This window comes from Bactrocera neohumeralis, chromosome 4 (genome assembly GCF_024586455.1).
Source record: "Bactrocera neohumeralis isolate Rockhampton chromosome 4, APGP_CSIRO_Bneo_wtdbg2-racon-allhic-juicebox.fasta_v2, whole genome shotgun sequence".
NCBI lineage: Eukaryota > Metazoa > Arthropoda > Insecta > Diptera > Tephritidae > Bactrocera > Bactrocera neohumeralis.
The window spans coordinates 21,768,095-21,788,393 of record NC_065921.1 but is presented as its reverse complement, the minus strand read 5'-3'; the positions used below and the strand labels follow the sequence as shown (position 1 = coordinate 21,788,393).

Here is a 20,299-nt window from a genome sequence, read left to right as displayed (position 1 = left end):
CTAAAAGATCATCTCATATTAATAATTACTTCCTAGGTTTGCAGATTATCTACCAAAAGAAGCAATTTTAGAGTTTATGTGAGCTCCAATCTAAACTTAAGCTATAGATCTACCGACATAAAACCAAAAAACCCAAATTACCTCTCCCACAATACCACGACACTCACTTATTTACCCTCAATTTGCTGCTTGTGCCTGCGGCAAAGAAGTGCGTCGATCCATGAACGTGCAATAAAAGTCAAAGTCAGCAAGTAAAGGCGAACAGCCAAGTGCAATGAGCTAGGTAAGCATTGAATTTGACAACGTCAGTACCACACAGCCCGCCTCGGCGCACTGCAAGTGCATATCTGCTTCTCAAGGCACGCAACGCGGCCACACTAAATCTAATAGTAAGCCAAGTTGAATAACCAAAGCGGACTGCCGCGAGCCTTTGCCAACTGAACGCTGGTCAAACAAGCTTCTAACGCAAATCAGTGGGCCCATGGCTAGTCAATTGGTAGGCAGGCGCGCAGGCAGGCATGGTCGTTATCGTTTTAACAATCTTGAGCATATAAATTGAAGTTATGAGTTACGACTGCGCTGACGCTGTATGGCACTGATGGTCGTGTTACTGCAACTGTCGTTTGTCGGCACTGCAAGTGTGCTTGCAACGCGCCGTGAAGCTGGATTTGTCCAAGCTCCATGTGGCTACCAGCAGTCTGCTTCGCTTGCCCGTATAGAAAAAGCGCTGCGCATACGTGTGTGCGTGCGTAATTGAAAGAGCGCGTAATTATTTGTTTACACGGCATTTGGTGGCATTTAAAAATGCGTTAAAATGTGTTAAACGCTGTCGTTGCCACCGACATTGTGCGCGAGCGGTGCGCATGTGCGCCATTTCGGCTACTAACCAGCTAACCGAAAGTGAACCGGCAGCCGTGGCCATTGGCGCTGTCGTTGTCACATGGTCAACGGGCGCATTTGTGGCGTGGTGCGTGGCAAATTTTGTGGCGTGCATCAATTTGTGGCGTTCGCTTGTCTGCTCGAGTTTTGCTACACTGGCACACGCACACACATACACATATTCATACATAGTATATATGTATGTATGTATATTTATGCACTGTTATTGTCAATTGCCGGGCAATTATTTAGTGACTGTGTGGCTGCAGGTCTGTCGTGCCGTAAGCCGCACGGATTGCCGTTGGATAATCATTTGCGCCCAGATTTGATTTGTGCGGTTTGTGGGCTTCGACATTCTGACGGTTCGTTGAACAGATGTGGTCACCATTTTTTACAATCTTTATTTCTAAATTATGCGTTTGTCGCTATGTTACGCTTATTGCGTTTGCGTCCGAATTGAGACTTTTTGAATGCACTGGTTATTCATTGAAAAATGTTGCAGAATTTTATGATTTCGTCGAACTGCATTTGGCGGCACAAAATATGTAAAGTAAATGTTGTTTGCATAATTTAAATTTTCATTCAGTCCATTTTAGTGCAATTTCCATTTACGCGGCGGCCTTTGCGTAACAAAATTTTTATGCGATTTTTTTTAATTTGGAATTTCCGTTGCTATAAAAGTTCATTTTCTGTGCAAATAGCATTTGCTGACGTAATCTCTATATGACCTCATTACAATGCATTGATATCATTTTTTTTTATTAAAACAAGTAATAACATTACTTGACGCGGCTTAGTTTTAAATTTATTTGAGAAATTGTGTTGCTTTTGTGTCTAAGTTTGAAAAAACTTAAATAAACTTAACTTATTGCGAACAATTTTCTCCTACTTATTTGAAACTTGATGTTCTTTTCATCTGTAACAATTTCTTTAAGTGTTTACATGGGTTTCCTGTGGTAAAAAGAACCTTTTCCACAATTTTTTCTCAAAAATTAAATATTTTATTAAAATTTTTTACTGATACATAAATACACTATTAACAAAGATTCTGAAATTTTTGGAAAAACATATTTTAACCTCGGCCATTGCGACGATGTTTCCGGTGACCCATCGGAAAAAAGATGCGCCCTCGTTGGCAGTATAACTCCTTACAGGATCATCTAAAGAAAAAAATCACGTTTTAGTTAAATCCTTAACTTAGAACTTGAACGAAGGAAAAAAAACTGAAAATTGAATTTTTCGCGAAAATTTTTTTCCAAATAGTTGTAATCGAAAAAAATCCTTTGTCTAAGTATTTAAGAAATGGTATCTGTAAAACCTGTGTAAAATTTCATGAAGATCTGTTGAGTAGTTCTCGAGAAATCTTTCGACTTCAAAAACACAGATTCGAGAAAAACGCGTTTAAAGACGGCACACATAGCCTGGCTAGCCTCGAGCGCATAAGTTCCCAAGGCTGTATCTCCGAAACTGCTACTCGGATCTACTTAAAAATTGAGAACAATATTCTAAACGTGTAACGTAAACCCGCAAACCCATGTAACCCCTTAAGTCTGAAGTTTAAAAAGCTCATACAAAGAGATGAGATGACAAGATGTCATAGATATATTCATATATTTATGTGCTATAAACCCCCTGCATTCGCCTAGTTCTTTGTGGACTCCTGTCAGCGTCTTGTGGTCAATACAAATTTACTTAGGCATTAGTTTCTATTTCCACCAGCTCGGTGGTGTATCTGAAAGTGTGAGCTCCCAAGTGCTTAAGCCTTGATCTCGCAGACACAGGACAATGAAGAAAGCAGTAGTGGGATGTTTCCAGATCGTCTTCCTCCTTAGCGCTTCTGCAGCGTGAGTCCGATGAGATTCTCAACATTGCAGCATTGTCTCACAACTTGAGATGTTAGCTTTTCTAAGCGTAAAGAGCTCATTGGATCTCTTACGAACGAGCTTGGACTGAAAGCGCATGAACCGATGGTGGCCCAACGCTGGCCAAGCTCCCGCGAAGCCCAACTATCTAGTAATAGAGCAAAAGAGTATGGGGAATCTCCGACCTCTTTCCATTCTACAAAAAACAGGCATTTAGAGTTTGCTGTGATCCCGCTGTTCTATGGCACCATATTTCCTTAAACCATCTCTGAACGCTCGGTTATTGAGCTCAAGGCTAATATCGCCGCCCTGCTATCAGATTGGATACTCACTTCTCTAAAGGAGGATACACTTCGGAACAGTGAATCGACTGCTACCTTAATGACATCAACCTCGGTTAAGAAAACACTGCAATAGTCAGGAAGTCTGAAGTTGAAGTTGGTAGAGAGTTCTTGAAGTATTCCGAGGTATGTCATGGTCTTAACGGCCAGTTGTGACTTTAGTTCGTTAACTACTCCATCATACTCAGGTGCCATAATGCCGCAAACACCATCCGAAAGTTCTACGAAAATCTTAAAAGAGCTAATCATTACCAATTCAAAAGCTAAGATCGAGTACGGGAGTTAAAAGGCCGTGAAGGCCCCAGGTCATTTAGCCTTACCCAGGATACGCCAAGTCACCTAAGTCGACTTAATTTTTTTCTATTTTAAATCAGAAGTTGATAGAAATTAGATTTATCGACGCTACATTGAACTTTAAAACCTGTATTCAAATGAATTTCTATTTAGGTAGGTAGGTAGAGTAGCGATCTGTCGACGCACTTAGTAATTTAAGAGACCCATTCTGAAATCTCTTAGACTAAAATCCTCTCACTACTTTTTTTCTACTCTCTGAACGTCCCTGTGCTCCCAATGAAGTCCGTCAATACAAAAACCCGTATTTTTGTAAACCTCCTGACATCGTCAAGAAATTTCGATCTATACTGGGCGACTGGGGCGACCCAGTTGCCTTTGATTGATAGCCAATAGCCATGCATAATATAGATTTTGCTATATGGTTAGGGAACCACCGACTACTATACTCGCGTGCATGGCTGCCGGACACAATTTGGGTGTAATTTAGTTAAAATCGTCGAATTATATCCTATAATTTATATGCATGTAAGCATTTTCAATGCCTCAAGTAGCTTCAATTCTAATTTTTTTCTTGAATGCTGTGACTACTTTTGAACACAGTTCTTTAACGAACCCAATAATCCAACTAAATTGTTGTAATTCACCGCGGTCATCTACCATATACCATAAATAAGTACGTGCGAAGAAGCAGTGTTTGCCAAGCAAAGCCACCATGTCGTATGAGTAACATTTTTCACACGCAATAAAAAATCACATTGTGATTTATGCCTTAAGAAAGGGAGATCGCAAAACTGTCAAAGATCAAGGTGTGTACATATTCAAATGTAACAAGAATTCGAAAATAAATATGAGCTGCAAACGATTTGTTATTAAATCTGATTTGATAGGCTGCCTTTGCTGTAATTTTGTACTGTTTGATCGCTTGCGAGAGATCTATGGGAATTTGCAATTTATTATTATGAGCGCATTGCGTTTACTGACTCAACGGCAACTTGCTTATTAACTTCACTGTCGTATTTAATACGCGGGTTAAAAAGCGTTCTGCGAAAAAAAATATAATTATATGCAGCCCAAGCATACAGATATACATGTGAATATGTGCATGCTACTAAAAATAAAGTCAAAAGCATAAAACAATCGCCGTTAGATAGGCGCGTACGAGCCGCTATAACTCTATCGAGAATAAAAACAACAAAAACAACAACACATGCGCCCATAACCATAAACAATGCGAAGATGTGATCTGTACATGTCACGGTGTGCGCCAGGCAGCGCTAAGCAATCACAATTCAAACGCTTTTGCGCCTTGGAGCGCTAAACACATACACACATGCTGTCATGCATACATATATGGTATGTAAAATACGCGCTCGCTGTTGAATTAGCAGCAAGGCGCTGTTTTAGCAAACACTCAAGGCCATTACACAAACAATTTACGCATGTAAAGCAACAAAAACAAAAAGCAATGCCATAAAAACACAATGAAATCATTGCAATCGCCGCTGCAGCACAAACGGATCTGCGTTCAAATCGGCGCAGCGCGGTCTCTTTCGGCTGCCAACAGACTAGCGCGCAATTGAAAGTGTTTTGATTGAAAATGCATAAAAGTTGCTAGCAGTAAAATCTAAAAAAAAAGATCATATAAATAATGCCAGGTATTAAAATGTGTGTGTGTGTGTATCGCCATGTTGTAGGCCTAAAAGTGTTGTCGCAGACAGCTTGGTGTTGCATTTGCCAATTCTCCTAGCAGTTCTTGCCATTGCGGCTGGCCGCCTAACGCGTTGTTGAGCTTTGCTGTCCGCGGCCATTTAGTGACCGCCTTTAAGCGCTAACCGTGACTCTGGCATAACGCATTTGGCGCGGCTTGGCGGCTTGGCGCGCTAATGATTGCTGATACCGATAAATTGTAGGCCTTTGGCAAGCTGACGCATGTAAGCAAAATAATATCAACCGCTATGTACATATTACCATATGTTCGCCACTAAGTGTAGTAAATAAATAATATCATTGAATAACACGCTTAGAAGTCAACGCACAGCTGCTGCGCCTGCATTGATCGCTTACGCATACATAAATATATAAACTTATGCGGGTTTTTCCACACAGGCTTTCAATTTTGCCCGCCCAGCCGTAATCCGTATTTATTGTGGTCCATTCACATATATTTTTTTAATTTTTTTTTTAATTTTATTTTTTATTTTTTTTTTAAATTTTTTTTTTTTTTTTTTTTTTTATTTTTTATTTTTTTTTTTTAATTTTTTTTTTGTTTTAATTTTTTTTTTTTTTTTTTTTTTTATTTTTTTTATTTTTGTTTTCAAATTTTTTTTACTTTATTTCTTATTTATATATTTTCTATTCGTTTTTTTATTTGCTATGTTTTTTTTATTTTTTTCTTTACTTTATTTATGCCGCTTAGCGCGCACGCAAAACTTTAATTGCGATTTTTGTCTTAATTTAGTCGTTTTAGTCTCACTTGTGTTTTACTGGCGTTTAACGCACTTTATTTATTCGATTTTTAAAAACATTTATTCGTTCATATATTTAGTTTCTGTATTTTTCAGTTTAGCTGACCGCCACCTTCAATATGTTTCGAATAGATTTCTGTGCAAAAAATCAACCTGTTTTGGTTTTCAGTATGCTGGTTGTAAATAATACAACTAAAATAATTTATTAAAAATATAAGTCTTGATCTAAGTTATATGTAGGTTCACAGTTGTTCACAGGAAACAGGTTTTCTGAAATTTTTTCATTCAGAGTTTTACACGATTTCTTACATATAGGTATGTAGGTATGCATAGTATATATCGCCACATAAAATGCAAAACAACATATCATCAAAAAAAAAAAAAAATAGAAAATCGCCTTCAAATATAATAACCTATATATAACCATTTTATAACCAAAACTCATATTTTGCTTCAATTTTAGTGGTTTCTTTTATATCGTTTTCTTCCCTTGTAAACTTATGAAAAGTGTTGTTATGTTATTTTGCATTTTAGTTGACGATATAGTGAGCATAATAAGGTTTACGTACAACGTGTTGTTGTGAAGAAGCTCAATCAAATCTATCCTTTATTATAAATAAAAAATTATAAATTGATTATATTTTTCTCGTACCTTTATATGTATATTCCTAACGATAAGTCTTTTCGCATTTTCTTAAGTAATAAGAAACAGAAGTATAAAAATAAACAAAAACACAAGCAACTCTAATTTTTAACACAGAAATACTTCACATACATATTTGATACATTACGTGAAATTTTTTTTAATAAACTAATATATATTGGTCCTCCTTTTGCAACAATAATTGCTTGAAGATGACGCCAACGCATGCTTTCTGTGTCTTTTTTGGAAATCCCGCATCTCGTGCTCACCCATCGAAGCTTTTTTAAGAGCCTCCTTGTATGTTATATGGATCTTGTGAATCTTCTTTACCAAAAAATTTTATACATTTTCCATACCGAGGTTCGCGGGAGGCGTATGTTAACTACATAGTAGTATTGTATAAGAGCCACTCCTTGACGAGACATGAGGGAGGTGTGCTTAGGTTCGTTATTCTGTTGAAATATAGAATTTTTCCACTGTAATCCTTGCTGGAATGCACTCTGGTCGAAGTTTTCCTTCAAAATTTTCAAATGAAGCTGTTTACCTATTTTAAAACTAATAAAAATAAGTTTTCATACATCCTCAAAACCATCACCTTTCTTCCCTCATATTTAACCGCAGCAGTTAAATTTTGTACATTTCAGGCCTCATTGGGCTTCCTTCATGCTTTCTGATCCTAAAACGAATCAAGTCCATTAACAGATTTCGTTGCAAATGCAAGCGTCTTTCTCCTTTCACCAGAATTGTAAATGATTTTTCACAGTTCGTGAACTCATTTTTGTAGAGCACATTTCAAATCGTTTGTCGATGTATGTATAGTTTGTATTGATCCATGATTTTCTTTATGATAACAACAAAAAATCGACTTAAAATTTGCCAAACTTCCAGGGATGGCGAATCGAACAAACAACTGGTCTAATCAGTGATACTGGCATAAAAATTAGAAACGATTTTACCGCTTACGTGAGGTATATGGCTATTTCCTCACACAACTAAGTGTTTCAAATTTATTGTTACTGTTCCATGTAATTTGTTTTTCGAAAAAACCTACAGTTCAAGCTTACCGAACATATTAATTTATTTTTCAACACCCAAATTTCTACTTCAAATAGATATCTTCAAATTAGTAGTTGAATTTATGTTTTTTGATGTTAACGATTCCCTTTATATAGTAAATAGATATGTATATTTATAGTTTCAATAGTTTAGGGAAAAAAACAAGTATGTCATTTTCAACAAATAAATTACTGATTTCAAGAAACTTTATCTATATCAGCTATACATATATTTGTTTCTTCAAAATAGCATATCTGTTAATACCCTAAACTCTTGAAACTATAGCTATTTAGATAATTTGTTTCAGTTTGTTAACAAACCTAGCTTACAAACTTATAGTCATCCTAAAAGTGATACCTCTTACTCACGCATTAATATTTCATTCACCTGTGGCGTAAAGCCTTCAGCATATTCGTAATGTAATAACAATAATCTTGTGAGTTTTTGCTCTTATGTTAAGTCATCGACGCTCAACTAAATGTTTCTCTAGACACAAGTACATATTCAGATTTAATCGCTGATCTGCCTTTTTAAATTTTTCGCAAATAATCACTTTCAATTTCAACAACGCATAATCGGCGAACGAAGTTCCAAAATCATCGCACTGTAAGATGACAAGTGCTGACGCAGCAGAAATGCATGCGTAATGCTATTCTTATTCAGATACATATATACATATGTATCTATAAGTACCCTGTAGAGATTTTAAGATTCTAAAAGGTAAGTGTTTCTTGATGTAAGCCAAGAATTCTGATCAGTTGATTACGCCAGTACCGCATAGCCAGCTGGAGCGAATGTCGCTAGGAAAATTCGAACTTTTTAGTCACTCTCTGATTCTTATACAATATTTAAGCTTTTCTCTCGTGTCTGAAATTGTACAATAATAAAGTATTGCAATTAAATTTAATAGAAAAGAGCATGCAGATAATTCATTAAAGTGGTATAACCGCTTGCTATTTATACTTCAGTGATTAGACCAGTCTATTTGATTTATAACCCGTTGTTTGTTTGATTCGTCTCTTTAAAGTATAGCTGATCGAAAAAAAATTTGAAAAAAATCTCTAACATTTAATACCTTCTAATCGATACAAATTTTGTCGAACAAAGCAATATTTGACCAAACAAGGTGCGTTCCAAAGTAAACAGGACTTTTTGAATCCAGTGCCCCCTGGTGGCGCCGTCTATATGTCGACTGGTGTCTTAGAATCTGTTATCTTTATCGTTTGTCCAGTGAGAATTTCATGATATTTCATAGATTGGAAGTGAAGTTATTGCGTTTTAAGTGTCAGTGTGTTTGTGTTATCGGTGCGAAAATGAGCGTCGAACAAAGATCCAACATTAAATTTTATTTTAAAATTGGCAAAACTTTGACCGAAACGTTTCAATTAATGAAACAAGTTTATGGCGATGATTGCCTATCCGTAGCAGAGTGCACGAGTGGTTTCAACGTTTTCAAAATGGTCGTGAGGACATAAATGACGATCAACATGTGGGCTAATCAAAATCCGTGATCACCGGAAATTCCAACGAAACTGTGTGTGAATTCATCAAAAATCAGCCGAAATCATCATTGAAATTCATGGAAATGAATTTGAACATCTTTAAAACAAAAATTTTGACCGAACATTTGGGCTTCCGAAAGGTGTGTGCATGGTTTGCTCCGCCCAAATTGACTGACGACCAAAAATTGCTCAGATCGATCGACGCTTGTGACCGATTATTTGACCAAAAATCACATTTTAACCATTAACCACTCCCCGTATTCACCTGATATGGCACGGTGCGACTTCTTCCTTTTCGGAAAAATGCATTTGCCCATGAAAGGAAAGTATTACGCAGACGTAAAGGCCATTCAAAAGGCTTGCACCGGCATACTGGCGTCCATACCGGCCAACGAGCTAAAACACTCGTTCGACATGCTTTTGGACCGTGCAAAAAGCTGTATTGAAGCAGAAGGAGACTATTTTGAATAAAATAAATTGGTTTTGCCGAAAAAACCATTTGTTCTGTTGTTTTTTTAAGTCCTATTTACTTTGGAACGCACCTTGTATTTGAACGCAGTCAATTGGATTACCTAAAATCTTGGTTCTAAAAATAAAAGATTCCAAATCATTTTATCCTTCTCTAACCCATAAATTCTCAAACTAAACAACTAAACAGCACGATGATTTTCTCACAGTCATAAACTACTCAACACACCACAATATTTCGATGTCTTCTTGGCACCAACTGCTTACAAGCAACTTATCACTTGTAACTGTCTGAACATTTGTTTAAATCTCTGACAAATTGTGTCATTATATGCGATGAACTTTAAGCGAAAGAAATATACGCACGCATGCGCAATGACTTTCAATAAATTTTCAAAGAATTCTTTTTCTCTGCTCCTTTTTGCCAAGAAACACACTTGAGTATGCGCGTAAGTGTGAGAGTCTTATTTATTATGCCTCGATTTCAAACGCATTTCAAGGCATTGCGAAGCAGTGAAGGAATAAATTTAATTTGCACAGAATGACTGCGCATGCGCGCACCTAAATCACAATTTAGCAATGCAAATTTCAGCACAATTGAATTTCAACAACTATACATACATAGTATGTATTACATATGTTTTACAATATTTTGTTTATATGCGTGCTGACATATGAATATATGTATGGCATACATATACTTATGTACAAGTGCACATATGTATAACTTGTTCACTAGAAGAGTATCTAAGTCAATAAATATATTACCCGAAAACAAAGCACTTAAGGGTATGCTTTCGGGTAATCCCCTTTAAAGTGGGTACTCGTATATGGCACTGACCAACTTAGCAGCACCTTTTTAATAATACCGTTTTGAAGTGCTAAGCGTACTTTGGGAGTTATTGTTATGCATTTAACTACTGTTTTTTTTTTTTGAGTTAAGACATTTTACTAGAAAGCAAACAATTTATTTTTAAAGTTGAATTACTGCTGCAGTGATTCTGACCTTCCCCGGGTTTGAAAGCCAAAAAAAGTATTCTCTTCTAAAAGACATTGTCCATACAGTGATCAAAAAAATGGGTGAAAAAATCAAAATGGCGATGCTTTAGTAACAACATTTAATTTTGCTCAAAATTCTAGTCCTTTTTGTACTACCAAAAGTGAGAAAAACGCGTTTAAAGATAAACTGATGGAGCTAATTGAACTGATCGACTACACTTTAGAAAGCTGTAACTCAAAAACCATTGAGATATCGATTTAAAATGTTAATATGTTAATTTTCAAGCTATGAACTCTTTTAAATTTGCGAAATATTCAACGGAACGGTATGAAATTTTCTGTATGTATTCTACCAGTCGACCATAGTGGCTTCTACTGATCTTTATGATGCTTTTGCAACACTCCAGTATATTTTTTAGGGAGAGTTTTTTCCTTCAAAGAAGCTGTAGTTTTTTTGTGTTCGATATTTACTTGACGATTTCGTCAGACTCAGTTGACGTTGTAGGTAAAAAGTAGTTAAAAACCACTTGCTTCCCATAATGTGTCTGTTAGAGATAGACGGGTTCTGCGGTTCTAGGAAACATCATCACTTAGGTAACAGTATTTCAGTAGCAGAGTTACGTTTACAAGTAAAAGCTAAAAATTTTTTTGCATTGGCGTGCTTTTGAATTCTGTGAACTATAGCGTAGCGAAAGACTTCTGATCAAGACTTGATGAAATCAAATTCGCTCAGTTCTCGAATCACGCTTTGAATTCGTTATTGTTGCTGTTTTGAATTCTCCAAAACCTTTGGATATCTTAGTCACTCCAACCTCAAAAACTCACATACATAAAGCTGCGTCGATATTTCTTAACTAGCTGAAAAATCATGGTTTAACCAGTCTTCTCAAACCACATTTTCACTTTTAAGAGGATTCTGAGATGGGATAAGCACTAAGATGATAAATACATTTTTCGAATAACACCGAGTTTCTGTCGTGACTAACATTGTACTTCTTGAACAGACGAAATATTTAACTCCTTTTTCCAACATTTATTATGATTTTAGCATATACTCTGCTAGGTTGTAATATTCAGAACTAAACGTCGGAGATCATAAGATCATAAAAAATATATAATACATATATAAAACTTATCACCGTGACGAGCTGAGTCAATTCAGCTATATCCGCCTGCCTATCCGTCTATTTATATATACATGAACTTTGAGATTATGTTCTAAAATTTGCACAAGTCATTTTCTTCCCAGGAAGCCACTCATTTGTGGGCACTGCCGTTATCAAACGACTATAACGCAGAGATGCCACATAAGCTATTCGGTCGATACCAAGACCTTGTATAGAAAATTTTTTTATTTGACAAGATATCTTCCCAAAATTTGGTATGAGTTATTTTCCAAAACAATGGTAAAATTTCGTAAGAGATTGTTCAGATTGTTCTGATCGGACTACAAAAGCCAGTTCTTATATGGAAACTTGTTTACTTGCATTTATCAGCGAGGAACCAACTAAATAATAACACAACGCTCGAAACCAAGCTAATTTTTATTAATTTTACAAATAACTAAAATTACATAATTTCTTCCCCATTACAGGGTCTGGGTCATATCAGCGGTTGTCACATTAATCCAGCCGTAACCGTCGGCTTTCTCGTTGTTGGTGAGATGAGCATCTTGAAGAGTGTGCTCTACATCATAGCGCAGTTAATCGGCGCCATAGCTGGAGCAGCGGTCATAGTCGTAAGTTTGAGGCAAATAAATTGACGAAAAATATATTCAAAGCCAATTTTTTTATTACTATTTTGTTAGGCCGCCGTTACTGAGGAGGTAGCCGGCGCCAATTTGGGTGTGTCTTTATATGCTAGCACACTCGATGCTGGACGCGTAGTACTGATTGAGGCTTTGATCACCTTCCTGCTGGTGTTCGTTGTCAAAGCTGTGTGTGATCCCGGACGCACAGACATCAAAGGCTCAGCGCCACTCGCTATCGGTCTCTCCATCACGGCTGGACACTTGTGTGCTGTAAGTAGAGAAAATACAGATTTGTTTAAGGAAATAACAAAATTTTAATATTTTTTTTTTATTTTTTTTTTTTTTTTTTTTTACACTCACAGGTCAAATTGACTGGCTCCAGCATGAATCCGGCACGTTCGTTTGGTCCCGCTGTCATTCAGAACGTATGGACGGATCATTGGGCCTACTGGGTGGGACCGCTCGCCGGCGCCGTTGTTGCCGCCATCATTTACCGATTTATCTTTAAGGTGCGCAAGGGCGATGATGAAGATCATTCTTATGATTTCTAAACCATGCCGCACGAGAATATAGCTGTACAATGAGTACAGCAACAAAACGCAGCTATGTGAGGCACACAACCACAGCAATACATACACACGTCTATATGCCTCAAAAATGCATGTGCTTGCAAATGACGACGAGCATTTTTGATTTTTGTTTTCGACTACTTTTGCCAATTCAAATAGTTATCAGCGGCATAAGCTATTATACATAACTTACATACATACATGAATATGTATGCACGCAGTTGTATTGAAAATGAATATGAAAATGTTACGTATACGCCACACCACCATTTGTATTATGCATAATTTTATTTGTAATTTTAATTTTTAGTGAAGTAAGGACCCTATATATGTTTATATATCGACACTTGCAACTCATATGCCAAAAGTACAATCATTCATACAAGAAAGTGAGCGCTAACCACCCAGCAGCGCAACACTTCAGCACCCCACTCATACGCCCGCGAGCACTCATTCCGAAATCCACACCTTCCCGCCGCCCAAAGTTGCCACAATGTGCAAGTAATTGGCGGCAAACACGAAAAAATATTATTGTAAATTTTTGCAAAAAAAATAACATTTTTTGTAAATTTTCTTTAAATGCTAGCGCACAATTTTCGCAACAAACAAATTTTTATAAGCAAAAATTCCGTAATTTTGTCTTCAGCCGCAAAACTAAAATTATTCACCACCCACCGTAGTTTCTATAGTAACTGTAAAACGCATGCATGAAAATTTTGTATTTTTGTAAGTTAACACTCTGAAACAAATTTTAAAAAATTTTACAAATTTCGAAAACAATAATTTTTTTGTACCTACAACAACAACCAGTTACATATCACCGCTGCTAATCAACCGTTTTACGCCACGTACATACACTTTTGATATAAATATTGTATATGTATACTTATATGATTACAATTTGTTTGCAATTTTAGAAAATAAGCGAGGATTAACATGCGCAGCAGTGAAATGAAATTTACAATTCAACAGTTGTTTGCAACAATTTGCCCTAAGCGATTAAGCAAATTACGTGAAAGCATATATTTACATACATGTTTACAATACATATGTTAAGCCTTTAATTACATACAAAATTATATATTTATGTATAGATACATATATGTATGTACATAACATAACATGTGTATGTGCATATGTACTTTTATTTAATATACATGTATTTATATGGTTAACTTTATGTGCCTGTTGCGCCATTATAAATGTTATTAATATTTAAATGAATAAATAAATGCTAAAAAATATTTAAATTCTAATGGTTTTTTATTGAAAATTGCATATTTGAGGGAAAAAATTATGTAAGTGTAAAATGTTTGCAATAAGAAAATATTTTCTAATTTTTTTTATATTAACAACTTTTTTAATGCAAATATTTTGTATATAAATTTTTGTTTTAATTTAAATAATTTTTTTAATACTAATAAATAAAGTTTTTTATATGACAATTTTTTTTAATAAATATTTTTTAACATAAATAATGCTTTCTTATAAATATGTTTTTTTTTTTTACCACAAATAAAATAATTAATGATTAAGTATATAATTTTTATATATATTTATTATTTATTACATTTTTTTGCAATAAGATTTTTTATATTAACTTTTTTAATCTTTTTAACTGTTAATAACTCTTTTTTATTTAACTTTGCAGTTTATAAAAATAAATAAACTTTTTTTTATAAATATTTGCAATTTTTTAATATAATAACATTTTTTAAATAAATACTTTTTTACTAGCTTTTTTTTTTGTATTATAACAATTTCGTTTGATATATTTTTGTAATCCAAAAAAAAATTTTATTTATGTTAATTTTTTTTTAAATTAATTTGGTTTTTAATATAAATAATACTTTTTTATATAAATTATTTTTAAACACAAGTAGATGCATATGTACATCATTTTTTTATTATTTTTCATTAACTACATATACTATGTTATTTAATATACATTTTTTTTGTATTTTTATACATATACCAAAAAAAGTAATTTTTAAAAATAAAAAATAGTTAAATATTTTTTTTTTATATTTTATTTTTTTATTTTCATTTCCACGCCCCTTCATTTCGTACGAAAGTTCCGAAACTCACCCACATTTCCTTTCGCATGGCTGCACGTCATACCCCCTAGTGGCCGCCATGTAAATCGGGTTCGCGCAAATTGTTGAAATTCTAAATCAGTAAACTTGCATTTTACCAGGCAACCAAAATCGTGCAGTAGGTCTCCCACACAAATTTTATCAGTGCATTTCTCACAAGCGTAGCATGAATTTAGGCGTTATCTGTCATGCATTCACAATAACCGTAGCAATAGGGTTGCGTCTATGCTAAATTGTTTCATATTGCGCACCCTGTGCCGCGAACTTATATTTTGTTGGTAGGAATACACTTTGAGTTTACATGTCCATTGGTACATGCATGCATATATAAACGCACACATTTATCATATAAGCATACTTACGCTGCTTAACATGCACATTTTTATAAGAAAATACACGTGTTTTATTTATTAAGCCGTTTATTAATATATAGATTTAATTATCAACTATTATTTCAATAATTGGACTATCATAATTTTATTTATACTATAATTTTGTTATAAATTACCCAATTTGTCGTCGTCACCTGCTTCAATGATAGCTCAACACAGCTCTCTTTCTTACACACACCTACTTAGTACACACACGAACAACAAACATCTCACCTGGCCGGCTTCGGCGAAATCTTTTATTTCAAAAGTCAGTAAACTTGCATTTTACCAGGCCAACAGCAGCGTCCAGCAGGTGTTTGTTTTGCAAAATTATAACAAAGCGCGTGACGTCACTGCAAAATGTGGTGCAACAACAAAGGCACTGATGTTCAATGTATTCACAATGAATATTTTGGTTTTTGTCTCGACTAAAGTACACTTTCTTGCACGCCCTGTGGACAGCTGCATGGCATTGTGTTAACATTTTGTTTTTGTTTGGCATATTTGCCAGCAATAACAAATAACATTTGCAAAGCGAAACCCAGTTATTGCATATTATCAGTAAACATCATGAGTGCGTTGCCTTAGATTTGTTGTTATATTTGCTGTATGGTAATGGGTATGGGTATATTTTGGTGTATTAATATGTACATTAGGGATGTAACAATTGGTTAGTGATTACATATGATTTTTTTATTAAAGAGTAAATATATATTTTATGTTTAGAAAAATATTTTATATTTAGAAAATTTTTTTAAGAGTAAAACAATTTCATTTATTACTTAAATTAATAAATATTAAATTATTATGAAATATTTAATAAAAACAGAATTTTCAGTGACCAATTCTAATATTGGGAATCGGCAAGAAGACTCTATTGTCGGGGTTTCCCATGGTAAAATTAATAACGCACAAAATGCACAAAATAAGAGTTCCAAAAATTTTGTGTACATATGTATATGTACATATGTATTTTTTTGGTGATAAGCACCAGCGAGTTGAATACAAATGGCAGCATTTCAGTAGAAAGTTTGTGTGTAATAAATGTTTTTGACATTGAACTACACAATCTAAAGATTTTAAATATTTAATTTCTTAGGAAATTTCTTGAATTCATGGGAAATTTCTGTAATATTTTTTTAGGCTCTTAAGGGGGTGCTCTTATATAATTGTGCAAAAAGTACCTAATATTTGATGTTTTTTTTTTTTGAAGAAGTAAACTGACTTAGACATGTGTGCTATTCTGCAATATGTTTATTCAGGTTTCATCTATAAAATCAGAATTTTTGAGTGTCGGGTGTCAAAAATGGCGTCCAAAATGAAAAAAATCAAACGAATCCTAATGATAACATTCCGTAGAGGCGCCCCAATCTAAAAAACATGAAAAAATTCATTATAGAAACAAAATGGCGGCCACTTGAAAATAAAGTATCGTTTTCTCGCATGATTTTTCCACTTTGACCTGTTGTAAAAAATCGTTCATGATCAAAATATTGCGATTTTGTAGGTTACAGCGCCGGAGAATTTTGTCTTCTTTTAGGCGGGCAAAACGCGAAGATAATTGGTTGAATGGTTCAAAAACGAAAATGCCCGCAGATTTGAAAAATCTTGTTTCGAGGAAATGCGTGGCAAAGTTTCAAAGCGTCCGTCAATGTTCAGAACATATGAAGGTCCGTTCAAAGTCGTGTTGCGATGGAACTAATTCACGGATCAAAAAAACATTTTACCAATATATTCTTGACAATTTAAGCCTTCGATTTGTAGAATAAAAAAAAATCGATTTTTTGAAGAAATTTAAAAAGATTTTTTATTTTTTTTACTTACAATGAGTTAGAAATAATGATGTGATATATATACTTGTATATACAAGTATATTTTTTTAAGCACTCAGTCTTTTTATTTGGCATTTAGCGCACAAGTCGGCCGACCGTTCGTTTTCGCTTATACAAAACCTTAGATATCGAATTCTCAAAAATATGCATATGTATATGTATGTACGTATTTGTATATACGAGATGTGTACGGAAAATATCAGTAATTTTAAATTTTTTCATTTTATTGATTTTTTATTTTTTTATTTTATTGGATTTACAAATGTGGGCAACAAATAGTAAGACTTTTTAATTTAAATTTCGTCGAAAAATCTTTTTCTAGGTTGGTATGACTGACGTTGCCAAATGTCGCAATAAAGTAATCATTATTGTTTACTACGCTTGTGTTCCTGAGGTACATAGAGTGCCTTCGGCGATTTTTACTATGAGTGAAATTATTCAACAAGGCAGTTCCATTCAAATTTGTGTGCAGAATCAAATTTCTGTTGCTGAAAGGTTCAAAATGTTGGAAAAGGCCTTCGATGTCGCGAGCAAGTGTTTCTGAAGTATATATAAAAGTATAAAGGCTCGAGAACACGTTGACGACGATCCAAATCCAGAACTGTCATCCACATCAACTGATAATCAACCGTCAACAAAATAAAGGAACTTGAGCAGATTGAGAATCGATGATTAACAGTCAGAGGTCTTACTGACATCGTTGGAATATCGGAAAGGATCAGTGAAACGCATTTTGAAAGATCATTTGGGTCTAAGAAAAATTAAAGCAGGATAGGTTTCAAAATCATTCAAATTTAAAAAAAAAAACTGCGTCGCATTAACGTCTATGAAACAATGCTTTCCGTCTCCAAGGATGTCATGAAACGTATTATTACTTTCGATGAGTCTTGTGTTACGTCAAGGTCAAGGTTATCAATAATTAATAATTATCAATAAGTCAAGGTTATGGTATGTTGACAGTTTTCTTCGATTATCGAGATGTGGTGCACTCCGAATACTTTTCGACCGACCAAACTGTCAACAACAAATACTATTTGGGTGTTATGCGTCGTTTGTGCGAAGCTATTCTTAAGAGGCCGGAATTATAGGCTTCTTCTTGAGTTTTTCGCCAAATTTTCAAACAATATCGTGCCGCAACCACCGTATTCGACTGATTTAGCTCGATGTCACTTTTGGCTATTCAGCAAACTCAAACAACCGCTCCGGGAAAATCGTTTTGATTCAATTGAAGATATTAAACGTGAATCACTACGCTCATTGAAGGCTTTTTCGAAAATTGACTTTAACACTTGTTTCGAAGATTGAGAAAAAACGTTAGCACAAGTATATTGGGGCGAAGGAGGATTACTTGAGAGGATCGACATAGATTTTAAAGAATAAATTATGAATTTTTAAATTATGAGCAAAGCCTTAATATTTTTAGCTCATGATAGTATATAACTCTTTTCTTTCTCGTTTTAGGTGATACATACAACTGTTAGGTGAACAAACTTATTGTAATCTGTAGCAACATGTTGCAAGAGTATAAATACGTATTTTGTTTTGAACTGAATAAAAATTCCATACCATTTTTTTGTAAAATTGAGTTCATTTCTGTACTAAAAAGTTGCTTTGAATAAACTTTCGTTCTATGAGTGGCGTGACTTATTTATATGAACACAAGTCCCAAACATTCATTATACATGGATGAAAATTCTACTCTCTCTCCGTGGACATGTTCATAAAATCATGTAGTAACGCTTGTGGTGTAAAGAAGAAAAAGTTAAACAAACATCTAAACCTCTGATGAACATTTTGAAATTTTCAAAAAAATTAATACAATAATAATAATAATTAATATAATAATAATAATAATAATAATAATAATAATTAATATAATAATAATAATAATAATAATTAATATAATAATAATAATAATCTAGCTTTAGGAATTAAATATTTTCAACTTTTCATTACATTTGAAATTTCGACAAGGTTGTTCTACATATAACTTTGTAATAACTGAAATATCTACAAGGTTTTATACGCTCTTTCGAATGACGATAAGACTCGGATAACCTCGAGGGGTTTGAGATGAGTAAACATCTCAATTTATTACTGTTGAATAGACATAATACTTATCATTTTTTAAAAATGCTTATAATTAAAAAAAATTGTTTATTTATATTTATAGCCCGCCTGAAACAAAGTGAAACAAAGGGACTCTTAGTCATGGTTGAAATAAATTATGGATATACATACATACAGATGGATATGAGTGGTAATTACTGCAAAATATACATCTATCTACTTAAATACATGCATATATACATATATCTTAATCAATTTGCTCTCGCTTTCAAGCCAACAATTTCGAAGGCAGATGTGTAAACTTTAACACTCAGATATTTGTAGACATATTATATATAATATATAAAATGTATAATCGAAAGTACATATATCAATTATATTAGTCAGTAAGTAAATACCTCACTTGCGACTTACGAATGTACTTAATTATATGTATGTTTATAAGTGTGTGTGTCTGCCTGAAAATTGCCACTTTGTTATTTCAACGCCCAGAACGAAAGCAGACTCTGACTAAGACAATTTTCCAGAATTTTATACAAATCATAATAAGTTGATATGACAAATAATTTGCTGTAAGTTATTAATAGGCGCTTCTTAACGCGAGCATTGCGTTTCTTATCATTTAAATTATAATAAATGAATGAAATGAAATAAATGTAAATAAAGGTAGCGCCCTGTAAAAAGATGGCACATATACAATTTAAGTATATTTGCAATATGAGCACCCTACTTTATTGCTTGCCGATGCATTTCTTCACTTATTAATTATCATTCAGCGTGTTTGTCGGTATGTGTATGTGTGCTTCCAGTGCCAAGGTCACTGGCTTATCAATTTCCCGTGAAAACAATGTTTTAGGAAACACAATAATCATGTGTTACAGGTCAATTGAAAAGTCCCCGGCCTGGCACATAGATGGCGCTACTAGAATTAAATCCATATAATTTTTGGTTAGCCATAATCTTCAAACAACTGTCGGATCATTAGTTTGAGATTTATGTCATTTTGATTGAAACAACTGTTGTTAGTGTGGAAAAAATTAATAAAAAGGAACTTCCCAGTGCTGATAAAATATAGCTTTTTGATGGAAAAAAATATAGCTGA

General features: G+C 34.1%; 1 protein-coding gene across 3 annotated transcripts in view; it reads left to right on the top strand.

Annotated features, from left to right (window-relative positions):
- The window catches only part of LOC126756467 (aquaporin), an 86,911-nt gene extending 72,833 nt beyond the window's left edge, over positions 1–14,078 (top strand). For all 3 annotated transcript variants that reach the window (XM_050469537.1, XM_050469538.1, XM_050469536.1), the window contains 3 exons: positions 12,104–12,247; positions 12,317–12,529; positions 12,622–14,078. In XM_050469537.1, the coding sequence (XP_050325494.1) occupies positions 12,104–12,247; positions 12,317–12,529; positions 12,622–12,810 (546 nt within the window). In that variant the 3' untranslated portion in view covers positions 12,811–14,078. The remainder of the gene's footprint in view (positions 1–12,103; positions 12,248–12,316; positions 12,530–12,621) is intronic.
- The last annotated feature ends 6,221 nt before the right edge of the window (positions 14,079–20,299 follow it).